The sequence below is a fragment of the Myripristis murdjan genome, chromosome 1, assembly GCF_902150065.1.
Source record: "Myripristis murdjan chromosome 1, fMyrMur1.1, whole genome shotgun sequence".
Classification (NCBI taxonomy): Eukaryota; Metazoa; Chordata; class Actinopteri; order Holocentriformes; family Holocentridae; genus Myripristis; species Myripristis murdjan.
Window position 1 is genome coordinate 12142505 of NC_043980.1, and position 25028 is coordinate 12167532.

At 40.0% G+C, this 25028-nt stretch overlaps 1 protein-coding gene across 3 annotated transcripts in view; it reads left to right on the forward strand.

The window, feature by feature from the left end:
• The window catches only part of helz (helicase with zinc finger), a 79233-nt gene that overhangs the window by 6138 nt on the left and 48067 nt on the right, over positions 1-25028 (forward strand). For 2 of the 3 annotated variants that reach the window (XM_030049957.1, XM_030049965.1), the window contains exons 2-15: positions 2793-3038; positions 5460-5496; positions 6302-6426; positions 10483-10539; positions 10838-10886; positions 11314-11389; positions 12193-12391; positions 13479-13586; positions 13792-13933; positions 14617-14772; positions 16157-16427; positions 19608-19734; positions 20021-20233; positions 24080-24210. In XM_030049957.1, coding sequence (XP_029905817.1) covers positions 2811-3038; positions 5460-5496; positions 6302-6426; positions 10483-10539; positions 10838-10886; positions 11314-11389; positions 12193-12391; positions 13479-13586; positions 13792-13933; positions 14617-14772; positions 16157-16427; positions 19608-19734; positions 20021-20233; positions 24080-24210 — 1919 coding nt within the window. In that variant the 5' untranslated portion in view covers positions 2793-2810. Of the gene's footprint in view, positions 1-2792; positions 3039-5459; positions 5497-6301; positions 6427-10482; positions 10540-10837; positions 10887-11313; positions 11390-12192; positions 12392-13478; positions 13587-13791; positions 13934-14616; positions 14773-16156; positions 16428-19607; positions 19735-20020; positions 20234-24079; positions 24211-25028 lie in introns of those variants that run through there. The other variant, XM_030049974.1, reaches the window with a different exon arrangement.

A 25028-nucleotide genomic window follows, 5' to 3' on the forward strand; every position in this document is an offset into this window, starting at 1 on the left:
AGAATGCTAGATATTGGCCTGATTAGTTGGTCTGTCTCTATTGTCTAGCCTCAAAAACACCCAAATATGTTTTGCTATTTGATTATGATAGTGTTCTCAGACTAAGCAGTTGGAAGACACTAGACAGTTGACTCCAAGGTTAAAAACTGTGAAGCTTGAGATGATTTAAAAATTAGCCTGATAAAATGCCTTAGGGTTCTCATATGACAAAGGCTGGCCTCAGTGCAAATGTGTTTTAATGTACTCTGTCTGGGCTGGCACACAGGATATGAAGAAGGAGTAGGAGTAGTAGGAAATTCAGCAGTCGATACCAGTACCAGTCCATTTCCACGATTCAGTACCCGTTTCAAAACCACGGTAAAAAGGAAACAAAGAATCCAGTTTACTTCAGCATACACTCCTGTATTAAAATCTGTTGAACATTCAAGTATTTAAGCCTTCAAGTATTTAAAACAAACAATGAGTCAACTGTGCTTAAGTAACAACTTTTTAGATTGCAGTATCCAGCAGAGACATGAGAAAAATATGGAAATAACAAGTAAGCTTATACATTTAATGGGAAACTTCAATGGCATCGTTTGCATATTTTGTTTTGCGAATTAATTATTATCCCGTGAGCATCCGCCTCAAATGCAAAATCCTTCCAGACACGAGTCTTGCTGTGTTTGTTTTGGACAAGCCGAGGCGGAGCTGCTGTCTTTTTACGTGTGTTTGTCTCTTCTTTGGCGCACACTTGAACAAGGGTAAATTATATGTACACTGTCCCCATCAGTTCTGGAAGAATATGTTATGGCCCGCTGAAGGCTAAATCTACATAAATACTAAATCTAAATAAGTACATCCGGTACCTACGGTGCCATAGAAAAATGGGTGCCATCGTATTTTTGGACTGTTGGCATCGACCTAGTACCAAAGTATCGGTTCTCGTGACATCTATAGTAGGAGTCACTTAGTGCATCACCTTGTCTTCCCTCTTACTGTTCAGTTATGACACAGACGACCACATGAGAACGTTTTTAATGTTATTTGCTCTTTGTAAGCAGAAATCCACCTTACACGCTACTGCCAGCAAAACGTAAATTTATTTTGATGGGAGTTAAAGCCATTTTCACATTTACATCAGAGATCTTTTATGGTATTATAAAAAGTGTAAATACATTTTCTGCAGTGCATGAGGCTTTTGCTTCATTGAGAAGCCACATGAAAAGGCAGAGTCTGAATTCCTTAAGAAGCCATGTAATGACAGTATTTTGCTTTGCTTTTATGGCATTTTGCATTGTGTTTCAGGTCGTAGCAGTGAAAACCCTTGTCAAGTTCACGCTATTTGGTAATGCCATTAATTAATTGACTTAACCCTCTGCCACTCATTGTCTTATGTGGGGTGGCCTATCTGTTAAATATTTGGACTAGATACTGAAAAACAAATTTCAAATTCTGGTTGACTCAGTTTTGGGTGTTTTTGTATTAGCTGACTCATGTCATGACTAATATTTTAACGTCTTGGAGTGACTGGGGGAAATTTGTTTCATAAATAAGATTTAAAACTTACTATGAGATATCATATTGACATCACAGTTGTCTGACAAAATATCAAAGATTTAGATTTCACTCGTGGAGAATGAAGGATGTTGTGTAGTATTTGGGTGCCCTCAGAGCAGTGGAAGCTGCCTGTGCCGTTTAGCTCCAAGGCCCTTATATATGCCATATTTTCTATTTTGTCCCTGTGTAAATGTGTGGTGTATCTGTCAACTGTACAGCCTACTAATGTTTCAGATTATAAAAGCAAGTGTCAACGAATGACCCGCTACCCCCAACACAGAAATAGAATCGAGGCCCTTCTGTCTCCTACTGTCAGCCCTCACTCTCCACATTTCAGTTTCTCTACCTGCAGCTACTGTGGTGACAGATAGATAGATGGAGAGATAGATATTAGCATCTGGTTTGTCCTAGTGATCTAGCACAAACTTACTATCCCTGAATCATAACAATAAGGCATTATGGAAAGTATAGCAACCACAGGTCAACAAAAGCCATTAAAACATCAGATAGAGGTTTACATTTTTCACTCTGTAATTAGTTTATTTTATAGATGACCAGAAAAAGTTTGTCCAGTATACATGTTCCCTCTTAGGTAATTGCAGAACAGGGGTACTATAATATATCAAACATTTTTTTTGTTTTGTTTTCATTGAATTTTCTTTGGTAAATGCAGTATGACTTGAAGCCCATTCTGTTTCTGCTTCCTTTTTCTTACTTATAGTCGGAGAATGTTCATTAGCCATGTTTAATGGAAAAAAGGTCTAAATTCACTTCCATTTACCATTAATAAGGTCTTAAAACCCTCCTGAAATGGACTTTTAATTTCTTGATTTGATGTTTTTCCCGTTGAAACGGGATGTTTGGGTGGGACATAGTGCAGGGAACAATCATTCACAAGTGTAAACCGATAGGACAGACCAAACCCTAAGAAACCTTTTTTTTATTTAAAGGGATAGGAGGATCAGAGGGGAAGTTTAAAGATTTGTGAAGGTTTTATTGTTTGAAATTTTAAATTACACTCACTAGTGGAGGATGATGGTCACTATTTAAGATAGTACTTAAGTAGAAGTCATGTGAGGTCATTTCATGGGGAATTTAGAAAGTCTTTTGGAAGCCTGCAGATATCCTGTGGTTTTTCTCATAAGAAAGAACACTTTTCAGTGATTTGACCCCGAGTGATGGCCGCAGCAACTACAGACGTGGGCTCCTCATTCATACTCTATCTCTTTCCTCCCCTCTGCTTTTCCTCCTAGACGTTTTGTCCCTGAGTCATGGCGGACAGGAGAGCGGAGAAGTCATGTGAAGAAGCCAGCAGATCGTTAGCCAGGCGGGAGTACGAGGCGGCGGTCAGCCACAGCACGGAAGCCCTGCTGGTCCTCGGAACCCCAGCCCCACCCTCCGGAGTCCCTGTCTTGCCTAGCCCCCCGTCCCTAGTCACCGCCGCTGGACCCCTCCGCAGCCGTGCCCTGCTCTACCGGATCGCTGCCCTCCTGCAGCTGGTAAGCACAGTGTTCCAGACATTATTAGCAAACAGCAAACATTACTCTGCTTTGCTTTGTCTGTTGAAGAACTTTGTCAACTCTTTATTAAAGGTGCTATATAAATAAAGCTTATTATCATCATCATGTTGGCAATAAATAGTCTTGAAGTGTTAGTTAGTTGGGTGGACTGTGGAACTGTTGAGACTTACTGAAATGTGAAAACTGAGGCTTGAGGCTGCTGCACGCTTCGTGAAAAAATTACAAGCCAAAGTGAATGAAACTGAAAATAGCATATTCTGTGCGCTGCTAAGACTTACAAAGACAAAATTTCAGTTGAGTCAGATGCAGGCGTACAGATGATCAGAATAAGTTTGACTCACTAAGAGGTAGCTCTCTAGCAAATGTACCAACTTTACCCATCCATCCATCCATCCATCTATCCATCCATACCTGCTTATTCATACTCCTGTTCTTTGCGGGCTGCATTCCCATCCCAGCATCTATTGGGCGGTCCATCACATGTCTATCACTGGGCAAACACACATACAAACACATCGATGCACATAATCATATCTGTGGGCAAGCAGTCACCTCTCCTGACCTGCATGTTTTTGGTCTGTGGGAGGAAACTGGAGCTACCCACTTATCCTGATCAGAGATGGACAGATTTATAAGGAGATGTCACTCTCTGCACCGTCTTTGAAACGTCTCCAGCCAGTAGAATAATGACCAACAAGACTGGAGCCCTGTCTCCTTGAACGGGTACCTGTGTCTAGTGATGAGGCGAATGTATTATGATTTGCTTTCCGTATCTTGGGACACTTTCAAACTGTAAACAACACTGAGACATAAACTTTTCTCTGAATGACTTTATTGTAGCAGAAAAACAGTATTTTTCACTTAGCGATGCTTGTACACATGCACTATCCACCAGGATCACATCATTGTGGCTTCTGGCAGCTCTTGTTGTTGCCATGTTAGCTGTCAACAGTCATATTGAGTGCGTAGTTAAGCTATAGAGATCATTTTACGAAGGCTTGCAGTAATGTTTTTGCCTGTATTAATTCTGCGGTGTTGGGCAGTCTTGTCTGGGCTTGTAGTCATATTGTTTGTTGGCTCTGTAGTAAATATCAAATTTGTGCAGCTTTGCAAACTTTGAAGGCGTGATCAGCTGGCATAGTATCTTGCATTGACCAGCTACCATCTTTTCAAAATTTCCTGTTGTAAAATAATGAAGTTTGACATCCTTTTCTTCTTGTATAACCTTTAACCATCTCTGTCTTGAGTTTCAAATCAAGGCATTACATAGTAGAATTAAATGTTAATTTAAGACTCATACCTTTCTTCTAAACGTACCTCTTCATACATAATCTGACTTTTTCTGATATAAATTATAGGCTTAGAATGTGAGTGCAGCTCATGGAAGCTTAATTGAAGGTGAAAAGGCTTTTCCATTCTGCCCTTAACTACATTATTGCTCAAATCGCTTATAGTGCTGCCCACCACTGGGTGGAGTGATGGCATAAATGCCCTCAGTCACTCACTCATTCACTCATTCAACCATTTACTTACAGTCATTTGCTCAAGCTCAGCTACAGCCTCTTGTTTGTACCACTTTCACACAGGATTAACAACCTGAGAGTAACGTGGGTTAAACGTCTGCTACACGTAGCGTGAAAGTTTGGTGCTGAACCATTGTCACAGTGTGTCTACAGTGTCACAGTGTTGCACACAGAGTGTAAATATTACTAGACAACAACACACTGGACATTCATATACAAAACAGCAGAATATTGTAATATCCCTGGTTTGTGTGTGTGAAAGGAGTATTATTCTGTTCTTCTCTCTGCACATGCACACAAATACTTGATCTCTTTCATCTTACTTGATCTCTGTCAAATTGCACTTCTTTCCACTTTCATCCTGTACTAAGCAGTTGCAATCATTTGCAGAAAAAAATTGAAAGTATTGTCATTTGAAATGAAGTGGGAGGGGTGGTCTGGGGGCTGGGCTCCTTCCTAAAGTTATATTCACCACCAAAGAGAATATCGCTTTCTCCCAGGCCTGTTTTAATATGCCATTATTCTCAAATGACGTAGACTGTTCATTGTACTCAAATTCCACAGTTGAACTTCTAATCTGATCATTTGGTAAATTAGCATGAAAAGAAGTAAGAAATGAGAGTGATTAACCCTACATTTTTTTCGCCTCTGTGGTACAGTTCTGTTATCTTCCTTCTGCACTAAAATTACACCAGTTACTTAAGCCCTGAGATTATGGAGACTACTTAAGCCTATAATTATATTGCGAAGGACTCCTTTGAGAAGCAAAGATAGCCATTCTTTGAGCTTATCTGAAGCTCTGAACCTGAAACACAAGGTATTCCCGTTTGTCATGCTACCCTTTTCATACTTAGACCCCCCTTCTTTGTTTCAACAGAAAAACTATGACCAAGCAGATGAAGACTGCAAACATGGTAAGTGGAAATTCAATGCTGAACCTTCTGCTAAAACTACTATAGTCTGGTTCCCTAAAGTAAGGGTTGGGATGCAGCATTTGTTGTCAAAGACATAATTTTGAATGTGCTTAGGTCCTGGTGTGATACATGAAATACCCCTACTAGGTTTGCTAATTTGCTGAATCCAGTCTTGTGTGTTTTGGTGAACACGATTGCCTCTATTGAGAGATTGTGGACAGAGGCTAAGTAAATGTAAGGGTATGTGTCAGGAATAGGTCACAGTGTTTGGTTCAAGTGCAGGGTTAAAGTTCACGCTTCAGTGAGTGCAAGTTTTAGGCAGCGTTAGACAGGCTGTGAAAAGTCTGATGTAGCAGTATACAGACATAGCCTTGCTGTTATTTAGTCAGTGATCACAGAGGAGGAGTTGTGATCTGTCATTCTCCTGTTAAAGAAAATGACCAACTCCCCTCTGCCTGTAACAACCGTAAAAACACTAATTGATCATGAAAGACCTGGAACTACCCAGTCGTTTGCCAGAATAGGGGAAAGCACAGAATACACTGACTTTCTGTCACTTGAATAACACGGATTATCTGAGAAGTAAAATTTAATGTATTTGCATTTAATTGATTGGTTAAACAACAGAGGCATTATGTATAATCATGAATGTATCAGATACATGTATCTTTGTTTGTTTGTTTATTTATTTATTTATTCATTGGAGAATATGCATTGAAACGTTACAGTAATTATAAATAGGTTTACTGGTTAAACTTAGCTTGTTGTCTTTCCCTCCCTGTCCACTCTGTTTGTCCTGTTGTAGTCCTGGCGGAGGAGATGGCCAGGGGAGACGGGTTGCTGCAGGCCAGCCTGCGCTCCATGCTGCTGGACAGCAGCCTGCAGGAGGTGGCCAGTAACCTTTCCAAGGCCTTGTACGGAGAGCCACTGGTATGAGTCAAGAAAATGGTTGTATACATGCACATAGCTTCCATATTTGAAATATGGGGGCTGCTTCAGTTCCAGACCCTGTTGGCAGAGTACTAGAATCACTAAAAGTTACCTCTTACCACCTTTGCTACAAAACAGCTACACAAAATCTGTGAATTGTGCTTTTAAAAATCACTTAGATGTAGTAAGTGTTCTAAAAATTTCCGGGTGTCCCCAGCTATTATTTGCTGTGGGCTTTGTTATTGGCAGATGTTTCATATCTCAGAACATCACTCAAGACCTTTCTGAGTTACTAGGATCAAAGTTAAATTTCAGTTAAAGCTCATTTTTTTCATCTCATTCAAGTTTTCAAACCTTGCTGTACTGAAAGAAAATGTGCTCACTGCTGCCCCACACGGTTCTAGGTAATCTCTTGATATTAAGGTCAGATCAATAAGGTTATTGGGTGAAAAACCAGGGCTGTGCAGCAAACATAATGTTCTCTGAAAATGCTGCACCTTTGGGTATTTTTCTCACAAAGGTTTCAGAGCGTCTAGCCTGAAAATGAGTTTACTAGTGGCTGTGTGAGATGCTTTTCTATTTCTATTCTGCTATTTTTCTTCAGCAAGCAAATCATACACAAAAGTGGTGATTTAACTGCTATGTAAGCTGCTTAGTTGGCCATACACCAGTATGTTGACTTACCTGGTTGATTGTAACATGTCAGAAAATGTTGTCAGAGATGTTCTACAAGGAATTTAACATTTACACTTGAAAAGAGCCCCATCAAAATTGCACCTTTGATGGAATTAGACAAAACATTGTGTAGCTAGCAGACAGACATAAGCACACAATTTTTCTCTCATACTTCCATTCCATCCATTTTTGGAACCTTGTTTCTTGACTCTGTAAGTTTTTAACCCTCTCTCCTGTCCCCTTCTCTTTCACTCCACTTTTTCTAACTGCTGTCATCATACATCAAGTCTTGCAATGGCTGTAAAGTTGCCTTCTCCACTTCCATTGGCCTTGTTTTTCTCCCATGTCCTGAGTTACTCTCTGCCCTCTAACTCACACCCACACATACACTTATATCCTGCTCCTTGTCTTTCTTCTTTTGCTTCTGTGTCCTCCTTTCTTGCTTTCCACCCCTCCATATTACCCATTTCTTTATCACTCCCTCAATGCCTAGCAGTCCCAGACAGACTAGTCAGTTTTGTCCTCCTTGGGTTAATGTCCCAGACAAACATTTCACATGTGGGCAAATTCTTTGGTTGTAATTGATGGTTGGCAGTCTTCAGTGTGTTCACTGCAGTGATGAAGTGCCTTTGTGTTGAATGCTGTGCTCCAAAAAAAGTGTTGGCAGTGTCACAAATTTAATTTGTCATGTGGTTTGGCCAGTGTAGCGACATGGTTATGACTTTGTCCCGGTGAGTGACCAACATGAATGTGGATTGGCAATGACAACATGTTGGCATGCCACAACAAATGAAAACAACAAACGTGGAGCTGAAAAAAGAGAGTCAGTGGTGAAGGTGGGACACAGCCATGTTGCTAGTACAACAGCAGTGAGGGCAAGGCTAATATCAAGATTTGTACTCAGGGTCTCAAAATACAACCAGAAGCTCATCGAAATTACAGTCTGCAGGAGGGTTTAATTGCTCAAGTTATTCTAGAAAACACTGCATTACAGACAATGTGAAAAAGTGTTTTCAAATGTTGAACTTCGCCTAAAGATCATAAGACATTCTCTGCAAGTGGGGGTATGTGCCAGCTGCTAGTTGGGGCAACACAAGATAAAGTCTGGGCAGCAGTATTTTTTTTTTCGCCCCATGCCCCACCAGCCCTCCTATTCTTGGGCCCGGCCTGGGCTGATATCTTGTCTACACCTTTATCTGCCGCCCCTATTTTTCCATTTCACTTCCACATCCCCTGCTTCCACTTTATCACACGTCCTTTTCATCTTCCACACTTTGTGCTCCCCCAACTCGTCCTCGTCTTCCCTTTCTTTGTCTCTTAATTTCGATCGGTGTTGTCGAATTAACCTTCAGTGGACACAATGTGTGTGATTTCTTAACAAGGTTTTCACTCCAAAAGTGTTGGGTTGTGTTGGACTGTTACCTTTGTCAGTTTTACTAAACCAACCACTACCAGATCATATTTGCAAAAAGAAAACAGAGCATTTTAACAGGTGACTCAAATACCATGTGTGTCTGCGCTAATTAGAGAGTGCATTTCAAGTCTGTTTCTATTTAGGTTGGTCACAAAGGTCTTGACAGAAAACAAAGACCACAAGACAGATATATTGATATTTAACAAAATAATAACGCAGAAAGAGTTGTTGCTTAGATACACACTAAATGAAATGCAGGATAGGTGCTCATTGGGAGCAGGTATATCGATGTCTTGCTGGTTAAAAAAGAACGCACAATATGAAAATATAGGTCTTCAACTGAATGTGAGGAAAACCCACCACCAGCCAGCCACTGCATCTGCTGGTAGAGACGTAATTAAAAAGCCTTGATTAAAGTGGATATGCCATTAAAAACATGACCAACACGAAGTGACCACGCGCCAACCACAACTAGTTAGCACATGGTCAGTTCTACACCTCTCCGCCCACCGCATAGTCACTTCTCCACCCACTAATAGTGATAAATTGAAAGTGTGACATGTAAACAATGAGCACTTCATCTAGAAAATAATAGAGCATTTGGTCTTTGGCCTCCCTTGGCCCTTTGGTTGTCCTTTGGCATGAAGTGATCACTTCTTAGTGTAGCAGGTCAGGGACATTAGTTCACGTTAGAGCTGCAACTAATAATTATTTCCATTGTCCATTAATCTGTTTTTGTTTTTTTTGATTGCTTGTGATTAGTCAAGATTAGTGAAAATCCAGACAAAATATTGTTGTTAATGACCAACTTTACCATGACGATGGTAGGACTAAAACAACAAGGTGTTTGAACTTGAAGGTGTAATCATCTCTCTCTGATGAAATCTGAAATGAAAAAAAAAAAAAGACATTAAAACACAATACAAAACTTCATGGTTTTCTATTGGGGCTAAGTGCTCCGCCAATTCCCTTTGAACCCTTCAAACTGAGTGATGCTCTCATTAGGAGATCCTGTACACTGCGATTGCAGCATCACATTTTGTTTACTACTGTTTCAGTACCACTAGGAAATAAAATGTGATGCTAAGCAAGAGCGGGGTGCAGGATCTTCTCTGTGCCTGTTTTGATGTATCTGTCACCGAGACACCTGTGGCATGTGCAGATACTTCATATTGAACTGCAGCACTTGTGAGCTCAGACTGCGAACAACTGAGCAGAAGGCCATATTTATGTTAGAAGAAAGAGAAGAGACATTTGGACACCTACCATCCAGACGTACGGAAAACCAAATGTCTAATGGGCGTGGGAGAGAATCCATGCCGATTGAAGAAGGGAGGAAAAACAAAACAAACTTGATGACTTAATTTAAACTAAAATTACAACATAAAAATAACGTACATTTGACTGAAATTTAAAAAAAAAAAATACAGGATATAATTAAAACTCTTTGAATAGTAAATGACTAAAATCTGACTACAACAAAGTAAAAAAATATGGGAATATTTAAAACTAAAATGAAAATCCCTACCAAAATTAACAGTGCACAGAGACCAAATTAATGTCCGCAAATTGCTTTTTTAGTCTGACCAGCAGCCATAATAAAGAAAAGTATTCATTTTATAAAGATTTCAATGGCGAGAGGCAATAACCAGCAAGTATTTGGTATATTTACTTGATAAATGATTAACACGGTTAATTGATTTCTGGGTACTGAAGTTCAGACTTTTCAAATGATGATATCTTGCTGCTTTGTAGAGCTGCCAGCATGCAACCTGTATGTCTTTGTGGTAAATAATCAGAAAGGACCCAGTGAATATTTGATCATACCTACAATGAAACCAGCCAGTGCACTCCATTGAACAGATAAATGGATGTTTCCATAAAAATGCACCAAACATAATTAGTTTAATTATTGTACAGACAAAGTTTTAGTTTTGTAATGAAGGTCCTTCTTTTCTCTTTCACAGAATGGCATTGTCACAAAGGACTTGACAAGATTAAAAATGCTCCTCTCAGAAATAGAAGTAAGTACTTTGGATCAGGAGGCCAGATAACTTTTCAGTATTTTGCTTTTTTGTCCTCTTTTCATGCCTTTTGCTGCAGGGTGGTTTTACAGATGATTGTTAAAAGCTCGGAGGCAACAGGCATGAGGATGACTAATGGCCTGATTTTGATGCTGACTTAATTATTTTGTGGTGCTCTGCCTAGCTTGTAGCAATTGGGAATTTATTACTCATTTGTCTGTACTAACTTATAATATCTCTACTGTCTCTCTCTCTCCCTCTCTCTGTCTCTGTCTCTCTCTTTCTCTTTCTCTCTCAGGCTGTAAATAGAGAGATGGTGCCAGAATACACAGATGACCAGGAGGAAGGTGAGCACATTTTTATTATTAACACTTGGGCACGAGAGGATTTTAGTACTGCCTTTGTCAAAGTTTTATATCTGTGCTCTGTAAATCTTAAAATTCATGAAAAGGAAAGCAAAGATCAGATGTGCTTGCTGACAAATCATCACATGTACTCAACTTTATCTTCATTTTCAGTTTGACAAAAGAGACGCTACTTAAAGTCTATACACAGTTGATGCCCTAAGCAGATTCTAGAAAAGCTGCCACAAAGTTGTTCTTTTGTGTTTTTGTTGCATGAGGATTTCCAGTAGAAATTACAAAATCTGCTTTCCAAGTTCTTCTTTTACTTTAGCATTAAATATGAATCCAATAGCTTACTGAAGCCAGTCGTCTGATGTTTGGATGGCTTTAGTGCTGTGCTGTGTTGACCCTTGGCTGTGTGTGTTGACAGAGGTCCAAGATGGCTGGCAGTTCAGGCCTCCTCCCCGAGGAGTCACCAGCAGTGAGGAGTACACCCTGTGTAAAAGGTAATCCAAACTGCCCTGTCATTTGCCCACAGACTTGAATGATACAAAATGTTTTTTACCTTTTGTTTTACAATGGTTGAAAGGAATATTTTTTCCCTAAAGATATACACCTTTTTCATTTGTGAAAGCTAGGTCTTTTTGGAAAGTATTTCTCAAATATGGCTTTCATGGAACAATTTTGGTTTTGACCTACTCTGAAGCATAACCACAAATTTGTAATTAATTGCTCCTGGAGGGTGTTTTTAGATGGGCCTGTACCCTAATGTCACACTGCAGCACCACTAGTGCGGCCCATATAAATCAGTGGGATTGTTATTGGTTTTGATTTACTAATGTTTTGGATAATATAATGGCCTTATATTTAATATTTAATATTAGATACTGGTGAAGTTGTCCACTCCTCCTTTAGCGGGGGTTTCCCCTCTTAATTTAAAACTGCTAATGTAGCTGCTAATGGGCAGCTTTATTTTTACACGACAGTCTAAATGTTGTTTCAGAGGATTTCTCTCCCTGACAGAATAAACTTCTGAGGGAAACTGCTTGTAAAGTTTTGGCATGAAAATTATAAATTTAAAAATATTGACTATTGGCAGAACACATCAGATATGGGCAGTTTCAATACAAAAACGTTGGTCTTGGTATCGGCCTTCAAAAACACATGTTGGTCGATTCCAAATCAACATGTGATTTTATAATTAGCATTGTATAATTTACTAAAGCATCTCTATATTCAGTGCACCAGGTGGTATATTCAAGTGTCTCTGCTGTACTGTGTCGTCACCAAGCCACTGTGGTTATCATAGGTACTTGGAGCAGGGCCTGTGCCGGTACGGGGCCCAGTGTACATCAGCCCACTCACAGGAGGAGCTCATGGAGTGGCAGAAGCGCTATGCATCACGCCTCATCCGCCTCAAACAGCAGCAGGAGAGCAAACACTTCACCGAAAACTACATGGAAACCCTGATAGAGAAGTGGATGAACTCTCTCACCCCAGAGAAAGTGGTGAGTGGTTCTGTGCTCAAATAAACCATTGTGTGTGAGCTAATAGTCAGCAGCAGTAACGGGTTCAGTTCCCATTTGGGCTAACCAAACCAAAAAAACAAACAAACAAAAAACAAACAAACTATATGGTGCTGGTGTTGTGCTTTAGATAAAAGCGTCCACTAAACTTTGTGAAAGCCTTCATCTAAAGCAGTGGAAGCAGTACCCCCAACCTAATAAGATCCTGTCAGTAGCCTTTATATGCAAATATACACTCACAGAAAAACAAACATGTTTTTTTTCTGTTAGTCCTCCAATTCAGCTATTCATTTGTTTGCAATCTTATTTTCCTCCTTTTTGAGGTTAGTTTTCTGTAACACTGTAGACATTTTGTTTGTTTTTAGCCTTGCCTTTTTCCTTTTCTGGGTTTTTTTTTTTTTTTTTTTTTTTTTTCAAATAATTTTCAAAAGTGAAAATTAAGAGACCCTTGACACATAACACTGTTGGCCACAGCTGGAACAAATAGAACATACTAAAGCCAAGCTAATCTCAACATATTTACAATGACAAATCATTCTGTTTACTTACTTAGAACTACATGTAGCTCTGTTTTTCAGTAAGACAGGAAAAGAATTGGACATTTTCTTTAGGGACGACAGAGACTGATGCGCATTAAAGCGCTTTGGTTAGGCCCTGTAGTAGGTGTTAAATTCTTATGTGGTATATGTGGAACTTGTTACAGAATTGTTTCCAGCAGGCTGCATTCATTCTTACTCTGCAGCACTGAAATGAATATACTGCACAAGACTGAGATGAGCTGGCTCCCCGAATAGAGTGTGTGCCATGTAATATTAAGGCTAAACCGCAGCAGCCTGGGTTCAAATCTGGCCCAGACCCTTTGCTGCATGTCATCCTCTCTATCTACCCTGCATTTCCTGTCTCTCTCCGGTGTCTAATAAAGCCGATGTATCAAAAAAAAAAAAAAAAAAAAAAAAACTAAACAAAGATTGAGATGAGCTATGTCTTGTGGGAGACCTATTAAACACTTTTGTAAGAAATGAAACGATGTGTTCTATTTTGCATAATGTGTGTTTGGTTTCTCTTCTAGCTGAGTGACTATTTAGAGGGAGTGAATGTTGAAACCAGCTCCAGCCTCTCAGTAACTGTCACCACCAAGAAATCCTCCCACTCCTGGACCTTCACCTTATTCTGCAAGGTACGAAGAAAAATTAAATTGCAAGCATTGGCATATCAAGATGTTTTTTTGGTCCAGTCAGTTCATTTGTCACTATGATACAGAAAAAAAATACACATGCTCTACAGTTCACAAGAGCAAATGCTTACAGTTAGTCCTTCATAATATCCTTAACCTGATATGTCGTTGCTCTATTAATACTTTCTCCCTCTGCCTCCATAACTAGCCGGCAAGAAAGCTGTACCGCATCGCCCTGCTGTACGATGCCCACCGACCTCACTTCTTCATCACAGGCGTGTCGGCAGGAGAGCGGCTCCAGGCCGTTCCCAAAGGCTGCCAAGAGTGGACACCAGGAGAGGAGGCTGCAGGTATGTTTCATATACTTACGTCACTACCAGGGATGAGATTTTTCAGGATGCCACTTCATTCTATTTCAAACATCAAACAGTGCCCAAACATTTCTTAAGATGAATGTGCTTTTCTGGCTGTGTTACTTCTTTTTTCGTTTTGGCCTGGTCACAGTAATGAAATGGGCTTACTGAGAAGCCATGACTTGACATTTAATGTGTTTCTATGTTTTTGTACGTAAGTGGGTTTTTCATATTTTGACTTGATTTCTTCAGGACAACCAAATCAGATTTGCTGTGATTGTCAGATTGTCTGTGTGTCTGTAGGTCCTGGAGAAAGGCTTACATTGCCTTAAACTGTATCAACTCAAAACCTTAATACAGTTAAATGAAACATTAAAATATCAAGTTCAGTTTTGTAGGTCTTAAAAGTGGTGTTTTGGTGCAGTTTTTCCAATGAGATAGTAAGCCTGTAATGCTCATGTGTACAATTGTTTTCAGTTTTCTTTTGTTTCAGTTGTATACTTTATTCCAATTATTTTGTGCATGTTTCATCAAGTTAAACCAGATTGTACTGTAGTCTCTTTTAATTTTATTAACTTTGAAGCTACAGTACTGTCTTCTGGTTACATGATATGCCCTTGCAAAGCATGTCATGTTTATTCTGTAGTAAATGCATTGCTAATAGGCTTTTGTTCTGACAGTGGCGGTGGACAACGGCATGGACCACTGTGTCTACAAGGTGGCAGTGGGCTTCAGCACAGAGATCTTTGGTACCTTCCGACAGACAATTGTGTTTGACTTTGGCTCAGAACCTGTGCTGATGCAGCGGATCATGGTGGACGCTGCCTCCATTGAAGGTATGCAACAATCGGGGTCTTGTAAAGTTAGAGCTGCATCGATTAGTTAAGTAATCACTTAGTTGCCAACTGTTAAATTAATCGGATTTTGTCTGATTTCCATCTTCTCAAATTTGAATATTTTCTGGTTTATTTAGTCCTCTGTAACAACAGCCAAATATGTTTGAATTGTGGACTGTTAGCTGGGACAAAACAAAACCTTTGAGGATGTCACCCATGGGCTGTGGCAAATTATGATTAACAATTTTACCATCTGCTGACATTTTGTGGGCCAAGCTACTAACCGATTCATCAAGAAAATAATTGACAGATTAATCGATAATGGAAATAATTGTGAATTGCAGCTCTGCTTAAAATCCTTGAAAAGTGTGATATTAAAGTATTGAATTGAGTTCTCTGAAGCCAAGGCCTTGAAAGGTACAGACACAGGTATATGTAGCCTAATGGTCTGGAATACAGTTTCAGAGGTCTAACAAATTATGATTCTCTCAGAGTGCTACTCATTGAGTATGATGTTAATGCTTTAATTTCAAAACACAATATATCCCTTAAGGACAAATGTTTCTACTTCAAGTTAAATCAGTGAGTTTTACAAAAAACGCATTCTGTTCTCAAACACAACGTTTTAGTGGCAGAAAGCTTATGGAGTGCAGTGAAAATCCAAAATCTCATCCAAACACTCAGACCCATGCAATGCCATGCAAGTTAATATTACATGCCCCATCGGTCTGATATGGTCTATGATAGTTAAGGTAGCTAATTACAAAATCTCCTAGTGAAATTGACTGCTTATACTAGTTGGAGTTGTGATTGATTGCATCACTGTATTACTGTATCAGTGTGTGTGAGTCATGGTTCTTTCTGGTCTGTGTGGAAATACTGTTGAAAAGTTGTTCAGAGTATTTCATCCTTCTTCTGTGTTGAGAACATGCCTACTACCATGGATGCTAGGCAACAGTCTGACAGGCAATGTGGCACCGTAATGTCAAATGTAGATGTGCACTAAATTTGTGACACTTGATATTACAGTCCTTCTTGAATTCTTATTGCAGGTACCACAAAAATACAATATAATGGCCACCAGTAGTGGCCAATACAGCGTAAATCTATAAAAAAAAAAAAGAAAAAAAACTACTGCTATAATATTTATATAGCTATACACATCTCCCTTTTCAAAATGGGAACTTTGTGACATTGATTGTGTCTGCATCATGTGACATGGTAACTGCAACGCTGTGACAACTTTCAGTCATTGCAGGATCCTTGTACATAGGCACTCACCACCGTTAAATAAGAGTGTAGATCATTTGCATTAACAACATGTGAAGAAGCATATGTGCACCCAAAAAAGTGACCCCTCTCACCCTCTTTACTTGCTCCCTAGACCTGGAGCACCTGATGGCGGCCAGGCAGCAGCTTCTAATGACAGCCAAGCGCTGGGACTCTTCTTGTAAGACCATCGTGGAGTTCTGCCCCAATGAGACCATGGCCGAGCTGGAGCGCAGCCTCCTTTCCCGCTACCAGATCCCTCTGTCGGCTGACCAGCTCTTCACCCAGTCAGTCCTGGACAAGACCTTGACGAAAGACAACTACCAGGCCCGCCTCCATGACCTGCTCTACATAGAAGAGATTGCACAGTACAAGGAAGTCAGCAAGTGAGTAACTTTGTGCAGATTTTTTTTTTCTTAAAAAAGTAGTTTGCTTTCTTTCCCTATAAATTGAAGCACTAAATGGGAAAAAAGAAGTTTAGAATTCCACCCTCTCATGTACAGAATGAGCGTTTGTTTAAGGATTTAAGTAATCTAATGTTCTGCTGTTTGTTTGCTTTTTACCATTAAATCAAAAAAAAAAAAGTGGTATAAATGACATTGGACATTTGAAAGTAATTCTGGAAGCTGTTTCCTACCGGGTGGTAACTGTAGCAGATATCGTCAGGCTAACAGTACAGCCACCTTTCCTAGCTTGTTGTTAGGCCTGGGTGGTATACTGGTTCTTATTCCGATTTCACTGATAAAAATTTTGTTGGATACCACTGACTATGAAAGGGGACGTGAGCAGTTTCATCACTTGAAATACAACAAGGTCGTACAAAATGTTAAGTATACAGTGAGGAAAAAAGAAGCAGCTGACAAACACTTGCATTGTATGTTCTGTAAATTAAAAGAGATGTGAGACATTCATTTCTAGCTGTTATTTCCGTAAGCAACATTCGTGATATGTTAGTGTGAATAATTGTTCACTCAAGTCTCTGAAGTGTTCATCTTTCCTTGCATTTTACACAGAATATTTAGTGGTACACCTGGTGGTAAATGTGGTTTCCGTGAGAGAGATGGAGGGAGACATTGTGTTAATTTTGCAAATACCTTCTCATTGTGCCTAAAGTTCTCAGTTAATATAATTTAATAAGCACTTGAACAGTTTGCTTGATCTAAAGATACAATGCTGTCACACCATGAAAAGTTTCCCCTGCCTAAAAGTTAAAAATAAAGATAATTAAACATGAAGCTAACTAGCTGTCTCTCAACAACTGACTGTTTTGTCAGCATTAACAGGGATTGTCACCAAAAACATAATATTCATGTTCAAACACCACCACCTCCTAATCATAGAAAGCAGGTGTTACACATCTCCCACCCACGATACACACGATTGCGCACTGATTGCATATGCATATCAGTGCGAGGAGGAAAGGGAATTGAGAATTCCCAGCAGCGCAGTTTAATCTTGGATTTAGCTTTCATGCATATGGTTGCCCATGATATGCTGTACACAACCTGAGTCACCAGGACATCGCGATACGGAACACATCTGAAGTGTTGGGAATGTGCTGAGTATTTTGAGTCATGAGACTCTAACCCACCACAAGGTGTCAGACTCGATCTTCCACAGTAAATCTGCTGTGTGTGTGTGTGTGTGTGTCTGCACGCCTGTCTCGCAGATAGCTCGGCTCACACTGCCAGTGCCATTTAATAATGCATGCGTCTAAGGTGACTCCTTGGAGAATTCCGAGTGCAGGAAAATAGTAATTTCTTTCTGTAGAATAGAAGCTGATTTGCTGTCGCTTTTTTAAAAATATAATTCAGCCCCTGCCCATTCTTTGGGCTGAGCTGTTCCAGCGATTGGGATGCTGATTACCAGAGAAATCAAAGTCTTACCAGTAAATCCCACATTCACTGGAAGGAGTACAGCAAACCCTCCTCCACCATTCAGTGCCTCTCATTCCATCTCCTCTCCTTGTCACCCTTCATTTTATCCTGTCTTATTTGCAATGCCATGTGACTTGGTATGGGATAGCATTAAGGATCCCTCCGTTATCATCTGTAAAATGTTCCTTTCATCTAAAGTGTTGCCCAACATGCATATGAATCTCCTCAGCCTATTACACCCATCTATATTCTGTCAGGTTCTTAGGCTTTTCATGGCTGACTTGGCGTCAGCAGGAGTTTTCCAGTAAAATGTGGGTTCCTGTGGCTCTGCAGATGGCATACTGTCGTTAAAGACTCACTTCAATCAAAAACACTAAGATGCAGTGTACAAACAGGAAAATTCCAATATGTATCAAACAAACTTTCAGAGTAATCACGCAAAGGATTAATTTTTTTTGAGTGACGTCTTTCCAAATGGCAGTGTGTATATCAGGAAGACATTACCATTTGATTTCAAGAGCATGATGCTACCTATAATCTAAGGCTTTTTCCAGTCACGTAATATGATGCCAAGTTATCACTGATGGTTAAAAACTTGAGCAATAAACATCCCTTCACAGCTTCACACCCTGCCCAGTGCTTTCAAATTTTCAACAACCTTGCTTTTTCTTTGTCTTTCTCTCACCAGATTTCTGTCTGGGGTAATAAGGCCAGAGAATTGATGCAAAATTATAACAGTAAACCTTGAGGTCTTATGAATGTTTGTGAATAGATGCTGAATTCCGGATTTATTAATTTTTTATGATACTTGTTTGCATATGTCAATCACGGATCAGAGTTCATCACCAGTATTGCTTCCCATTTCATCATTTCAAATTGAGCAGAGACCAAAGAGGCAGTATGAAACAATTTGGAACTGAAGTGATTTTTTTTTTTTTTTTCTTTTTTCCCTGGTGTGTTTGGATGTTCCACTAAATATGTGTATGGGCAAGCTTTCTGCCAATGGTTGTTTTCCTCAGAAGGATCCACTCTTTAAAAATAGTTTGCCTGTTTTCTAGTTTTCTACCTGACAGTGTTTTATTCAGCTGGCCTTACTCTTTGAGGATTTGTTAAGTCCTTCACCACATGATAAGAAAATAAGCATTTTTTTTCTGGAATTATCTTGGAACCCATTTTAACCATTCATGTGTTCCACTTTTGGCTTCCAATCATAGCTGCCAGCTTTTAAGTGCCTAAATGTCTCACCATCACTCACCCTAAGCTTAACATGGCCTGGTCACGTCTTAATTTTTAACGTCCATATCATGGTGGTACAACCTGAGGGACATTATGCTGTCATGTTGGCGTCTGTGTATCTGCCTTTTTATCTTTTGTCTGTGCATAGACATTCTTATGAACGCAGTACTTCTAGGACAGCACAACATCATATGTACAATCCTTACCTTTTTAACTGTTAAACTGAGTAACTGAATTTATATCATTACTCTTGCCATTCAAAAACAACAAATGACCCTTCAAAGTGTAATGCTAAAGAAAATCAGGTATATTTTAAATCGAATTTTGCTTTTTTATTTATTTGTAGTTATTGCTCTGTGCATATTCATGGTTGGCACAGGAGAATAACTAAAGCAAGGAGACAAAACAAAAGCAAAACAAAAAACTAACCAAATGTCTGTGTGTGTCTCTTAGGTTTAACATCAAAGTGAACCTCCAGCTGGTCACCAGCTTTATGCTGACTGGCATCTCTGGTGGAGCCAAGTACGCCCAGAATGGACAGCTCTTTGCCCGTTTCAAGCTCACAGAGACACTGTCTGAGGTAACTTCCTTTGCTGGAGTGCCAGTTGTAGTACACCCTTGCTTCACTACTTTCTGCCAATTCATCAACATGCCAACTAAGTAATAGTGGCGTTAAGAGTGCACTATGGGGTGCTTCCTAGCTGTCACTGAGCAGTATACCCCTCCTTTTAAAAACTGATCATGATATCAAAATTGTTGCATACATACATACAGTTCTCTCTTGCACACAAAAGATTAGTTTCTCTCAGATTCTCTGCTGCCACCATCCCCTGTTTTAAAGGAAATATATTTTCCCATCAACGCAGGACACACTGGCAGGCCGACTGGTGATGACCAAGGTGAACTCAGTCCTGCTGTTGCCTTTGGGTCGTGAGTGGACCAGCAGCCAGCCACCTCCCGGGGTGAAAGAGCGCGTCTACGAGGCGGTGATTGAGGAGAAAACCAAGGAGTACATCTTCCTGAGGATCTGCAAGGACTGCTGTGAGGAGCTGGGACTGCAACCTGACAGGGAACTACAGGTATGGGCGAAACGGTCAGATTTATTGTGTCTGGAGTGTCTGGATTGCATAGCCTGAGTGGGAACTACAAGTTTAAAGCTATATTAAGTGATATTACATGCATTTTTTTAATGCAGTAAACCGACCCCCTTGTCTGTGAGACTCACTATGGGTCCTCTTTCCACCATACAGTTTAAAGCCAGCCTGTTGTTCTGTCCTGATTTAGGCTTTCTAAGTTTCTGTAGCAGCCCAAGAGTAAACACTTCCTTTGCTCGTCACTTCACCCCCTTGTCGCTTCAACTTCATTCAGATCTTCTGTGAAACCGCACATTCCACAGATAAGCATCTAAATTTCAGATCAATCGCATGAGTGCCTCTGTCGCTGCAATCAGCAACGCAGCAACAGAAAATGTTCATCCAGAGCAGTAGTTTACCTTGAACATGAAAGTCTGCTGCTTCACCACATTTTCGAAATGGATGTCAGAGACAAAATAATCCAAGTAATGCATCAGTAGCCTTGTGAAAGTGAAATATATCCCTCATTTCCAAAAACACATTTTCTTGCCTTAACTTTAGGTTTTGTACAAGCTCGTACACATCTGCTATGAAAGGAGTGACTGTGTGCTTTCAGACACTTTATAACAACACTTTCTAGTGGTCAGAAACCGTTTAGTGCAGATTTCAATAGTTGATCAAAAATTAAATACTATATATGATTCAAAAATTGCAGTTGAAGCAGATTTCATAAAAGTCTTGCAAGTTCCCAATCAGAGTTTTGAGATATAATACATATATAATGACATAATGCAACATTCTGCAGCCTTGTGAAGATATTACAGGTCTTGAATTGGTAGAGTGGGCATGCCAGTTGAAATCTTTTTTTTTTTTTTTTTTTGGAATAGTGATTCAGCTGAGACACAGGATAGCTGGCTTGGTATGATTGATAATATAGCTATGGAACTGACCAACAGTTTTGAAGTAGACTTGGGCGCTCACCACTCTTGAATCAGTGCTCATTTCCATAACAACAAGATTAAAATTGTAGGGAAGCCTTCCTAATGCTGTCTAAGCAATTGACAGCAGTACACTAGAAAGCGCCTTTACCCTCCATTCAAGTCGTTTTGATAGCTATGTTGTGACAAACATCAGTTTCCCCTGTCATCAGATGATATTGAAGTCACCCTGCTGGTACCACTAGATATTGGATCAGACTGTTGGCTTGACCCCAGACTGGAGAGGGCAGGTGACTGATGGTGCATCGTTCTCCCCCATGAACAGATAGACGCCCCTCTCTTTTATCTCTGACTAGCACTCCCTTCCTCTTCCTTTCCCTCCTTCTCATCTCAGCCCTGCCATTTTTCACAGCTTAGGAAATGTTAGTCAGGGTCCGGCCCATGCCTTATTTCCTCCCTCTGATGTTATAGGCAGGGCAAACTTTGAGGACGAAAGGTTCACCTATTGATTAGCACTTAAACAAAAGGTTACATGCCGGCAGAAGGCCATCTCCCCAGGGAGAGGCGTGTGTGCTAGTGCATGTGTGTGTGTTTTGATTGCATTCTGTTATGGCAGTTTCTGAAAAATCCCTCTGTATTGGACGACGACCCTCAGCAGTGTCTGCTTGATATTTCTCTTCCCTCTAGCCTGAATGATGGCTAAGGAAACATGGCCTCGGTGTTAACAGTTATCAAAACAACCCTCGTCCTATCGCTGTGGGGGTGTAATCTGTCATTCCTCTGCTTATGCTGCTGCGGCCTGCTTACACGCTACAATTGCATTTCCTCTCCTTTGTGGGTTCAGTGTGTTGCGAACAGCCTTGTTGTTACTCACTCTTTTCATCTCAGACTTTCTCTGTTTCTCTTGCTTGTATTTTTTGTTTTGTTTCTCTGTTTTATTCTGTCTTGCATTCAGTCTGTCTTGCTCACTTTGCCCATACAGTTTTCTCCCGTCTCTCTTCCATTTTATGTCGCCTTCCTTCTCTCTGTCTTGCTCTGTTCTCTCTTTCTGCTAAAGGCACTGTGTACTCTATTTCCAGTGTACCTAGAATCCCTTAGAATCCTGTACCTGCCTTCATGATGACAAGGACCTCTGGCAGTGGAAACAAAAGTTTAGTGATCCAAGACAACTGGCCTAAGCCCTTGATAAAATTAGCTTCAAGAGAAATGTAAATGGGCCAATGTTCCCTCAAGAGTTATAAAGTAAAAAACTGTTTCACAGGTTTGAAATATTTCCAAAATAAAAGGGAGAAAAGAATACATTATCTTAACTCTGGGCAGTATTAGGCTGACATATGTATGTATTGTTTATTTATTTATTTACCTATTTTACATGTATGGCAAGCTAAATGCAGCGCTCTTAGCACACTACCGTGGGCAACTTTTCATTTTAGTGTATTATATATACTACTGTCCTCCCCCTTATTTGTTCAAGTTGGCCTCATTCCCAGGGTTGCTCCTTTTGTACAGAGAGGAAAAGCCTGGAAGAAGCCCCCCAGTTATTGTTTAAAACAGGAGGTAGCTATTAAGACCTGCCCACCATCCTCTCATTGATCTCTTGAGTTGTCCATCTAGATTTGAGCAGGAAAGCGCTGCTTATTAATCATCTCAGTGATTTGTACAAATCTCTTCAGTAGTGTGTTTCAGTATTGGCTTCTGAGAGCTCCATATTTCATAGGCTACTAGTGTTTTTGTCTTTATGCGTTTCCTGACGCAATATCATCTGCAGGCAGGTGGAAGGGAGAAATGGCAACTCAAAAATACCTTCTATTCATTAAGAAATCAAGTGTAAGGAAAGAAATATGTGAGCGTTCTCAAGGCTAGTTCCAGTTCAAGTCCCAACACGTGTCCTGATGTTGATGATCTATCTGCCTTGAAATGGTATTTAGCCTGAGGCTGAGCTGACCAGCATCTGTAAAGCCACCACAGGTGTTGACGAAGGAGAGAATGAACTTAGCCAGACAGCCAAAGCTGATGTTTACTGTGTTTTTGAATGGGATTTGCATGCCAGATGTTGAGCTTTGCTGTTCTGTCATTGCTAATAGCTTTCCACCATTGCTGCTACATCTTACCAATGCTTGATAGCTGAAACCAAACCACCATTGGTTGCACCACAAATAAACAGTATATGTACAAAACAATCACATCATCTTTGAAATACCAGTTTGAGTCAAATGGTAGGGATTAGGCTAATGCACACAGTGCCACAGGCAGGCACAGTTTGAGGTATAATAGGTCCAGTGTATTATTTTATCGTTAAAAAGCTGCATATTGTAGTGTTTCCCCTCCATAGATGCTGTAGCAAGGCTGCAGAGTTGCTATTTTTCTGGAACTGCTGCTGCTAAGTTGTTTAATTCCACCAAAGGAAACCTGATGTAGAATGTTTTTGTTGCTATGGGACTGCATTTGATTTTTGGACCTGCGTTTGTAGGAGCTCTTAATTGAATATCAGCATTTTGACACAGTTATGCAATAATCAAACACTTCTGAGCACAAGCAGGGGCCTGTGGGAACATGAATATGTTGAAGATGACATGCTTTCGGTACATTTGATATTTCCACTGGCACTTTAAGACTGTATTTGACCATGCACCCAGTAAAGCAAGCCATGAGTAACTCTATACCGAAGCATTTGATGCAATTTTGGTCAGAATCTATCCATTTGATGGGAAGGTTCTGAAAACAGGGCTCTGGTTGAAAATGACTGGTTCCAAAACAGAATAATTCACTGACAAATTCAAAGGACTTATTGACTTGCTGACTGTGTGTCAAGTGGTCATTCCATGATTACTCAGATAATGCAAATAGATATGAGTGGTGAGATCGACTGATTAACTGATTGTTTGGTAAATTTCTGGTGTTGCCTCTGTTCCAGGTGGAGCTCCAGTTTCAGCTGAACAGACTGCCGCTGTGTGAGATGCACTACGCTCTGGATCGCATCAAAGATAACACCATCCTTTTCCCTGATGTCAGTCTTGTCCCCACCATCCCCTGGAGCCCCAACAGGTGTGTATTCCACCATACACACACACACAAACACATGAGGGTTTAGTACTGAGACTGTTACAGACTCCTACATTAGCCAGTGCTTTTTGCTGTTGTGCAAAATAAATGTGACAGTTTTATGCCTAAAAAGTTTTTAAGGATTGTCCCAAAATTTCAATCTCGGCACTGTGAAAAGGTCTCTTAAACAGCTTTCAGACAACGTTGCACCGGTGCTTCAGTGAAAATCTCTTAGTGTTAGCAGCTCCCTAAGGCATGGTGATTGACCCAAGTACCAAGTGAAAGCATTACTCACCTTCAAATGAAGAACATATTCTCCAAATAATATTGACTAATTACATAAAGATATCAAATGTGAAAAGCAATAACATTAAATTGCAGGTTTTCAGACTATTTTTATGTAGCTGTGATCAAGAAGGAACCACCATCATATTGTAGGTAAATATTTTAACTTGTGGCTTTATTAATGGAGGACTTTTAGAAGTCAGTAACCCTAGCTTCTGACGTAGCTGAATATGAGTCAGCGTTATTGCAGTGTAGAGGTCTGCTAAAGTTTTGAATATCTAATTTAGATCAGCGTTACCCATTTGTTTTAAGCCACACTCTATATAAGATTTCAATTTCCTTTTCATATTTTGTAGATGTCAAGGAAGCCAGTGTGTGTGTGTGCGTGTGTGTGTTCACACATAGTTAAAATTGCAAATCTTTAGCACTCTTTTATTATACAGAAATTCCTTTAATACCAGCATGTCAAATTAACTTGGCAAATACAGAGTCAAGAGAGGTGACCAAATCTTGCTGGCCTTGCTGACTTGGCGGCC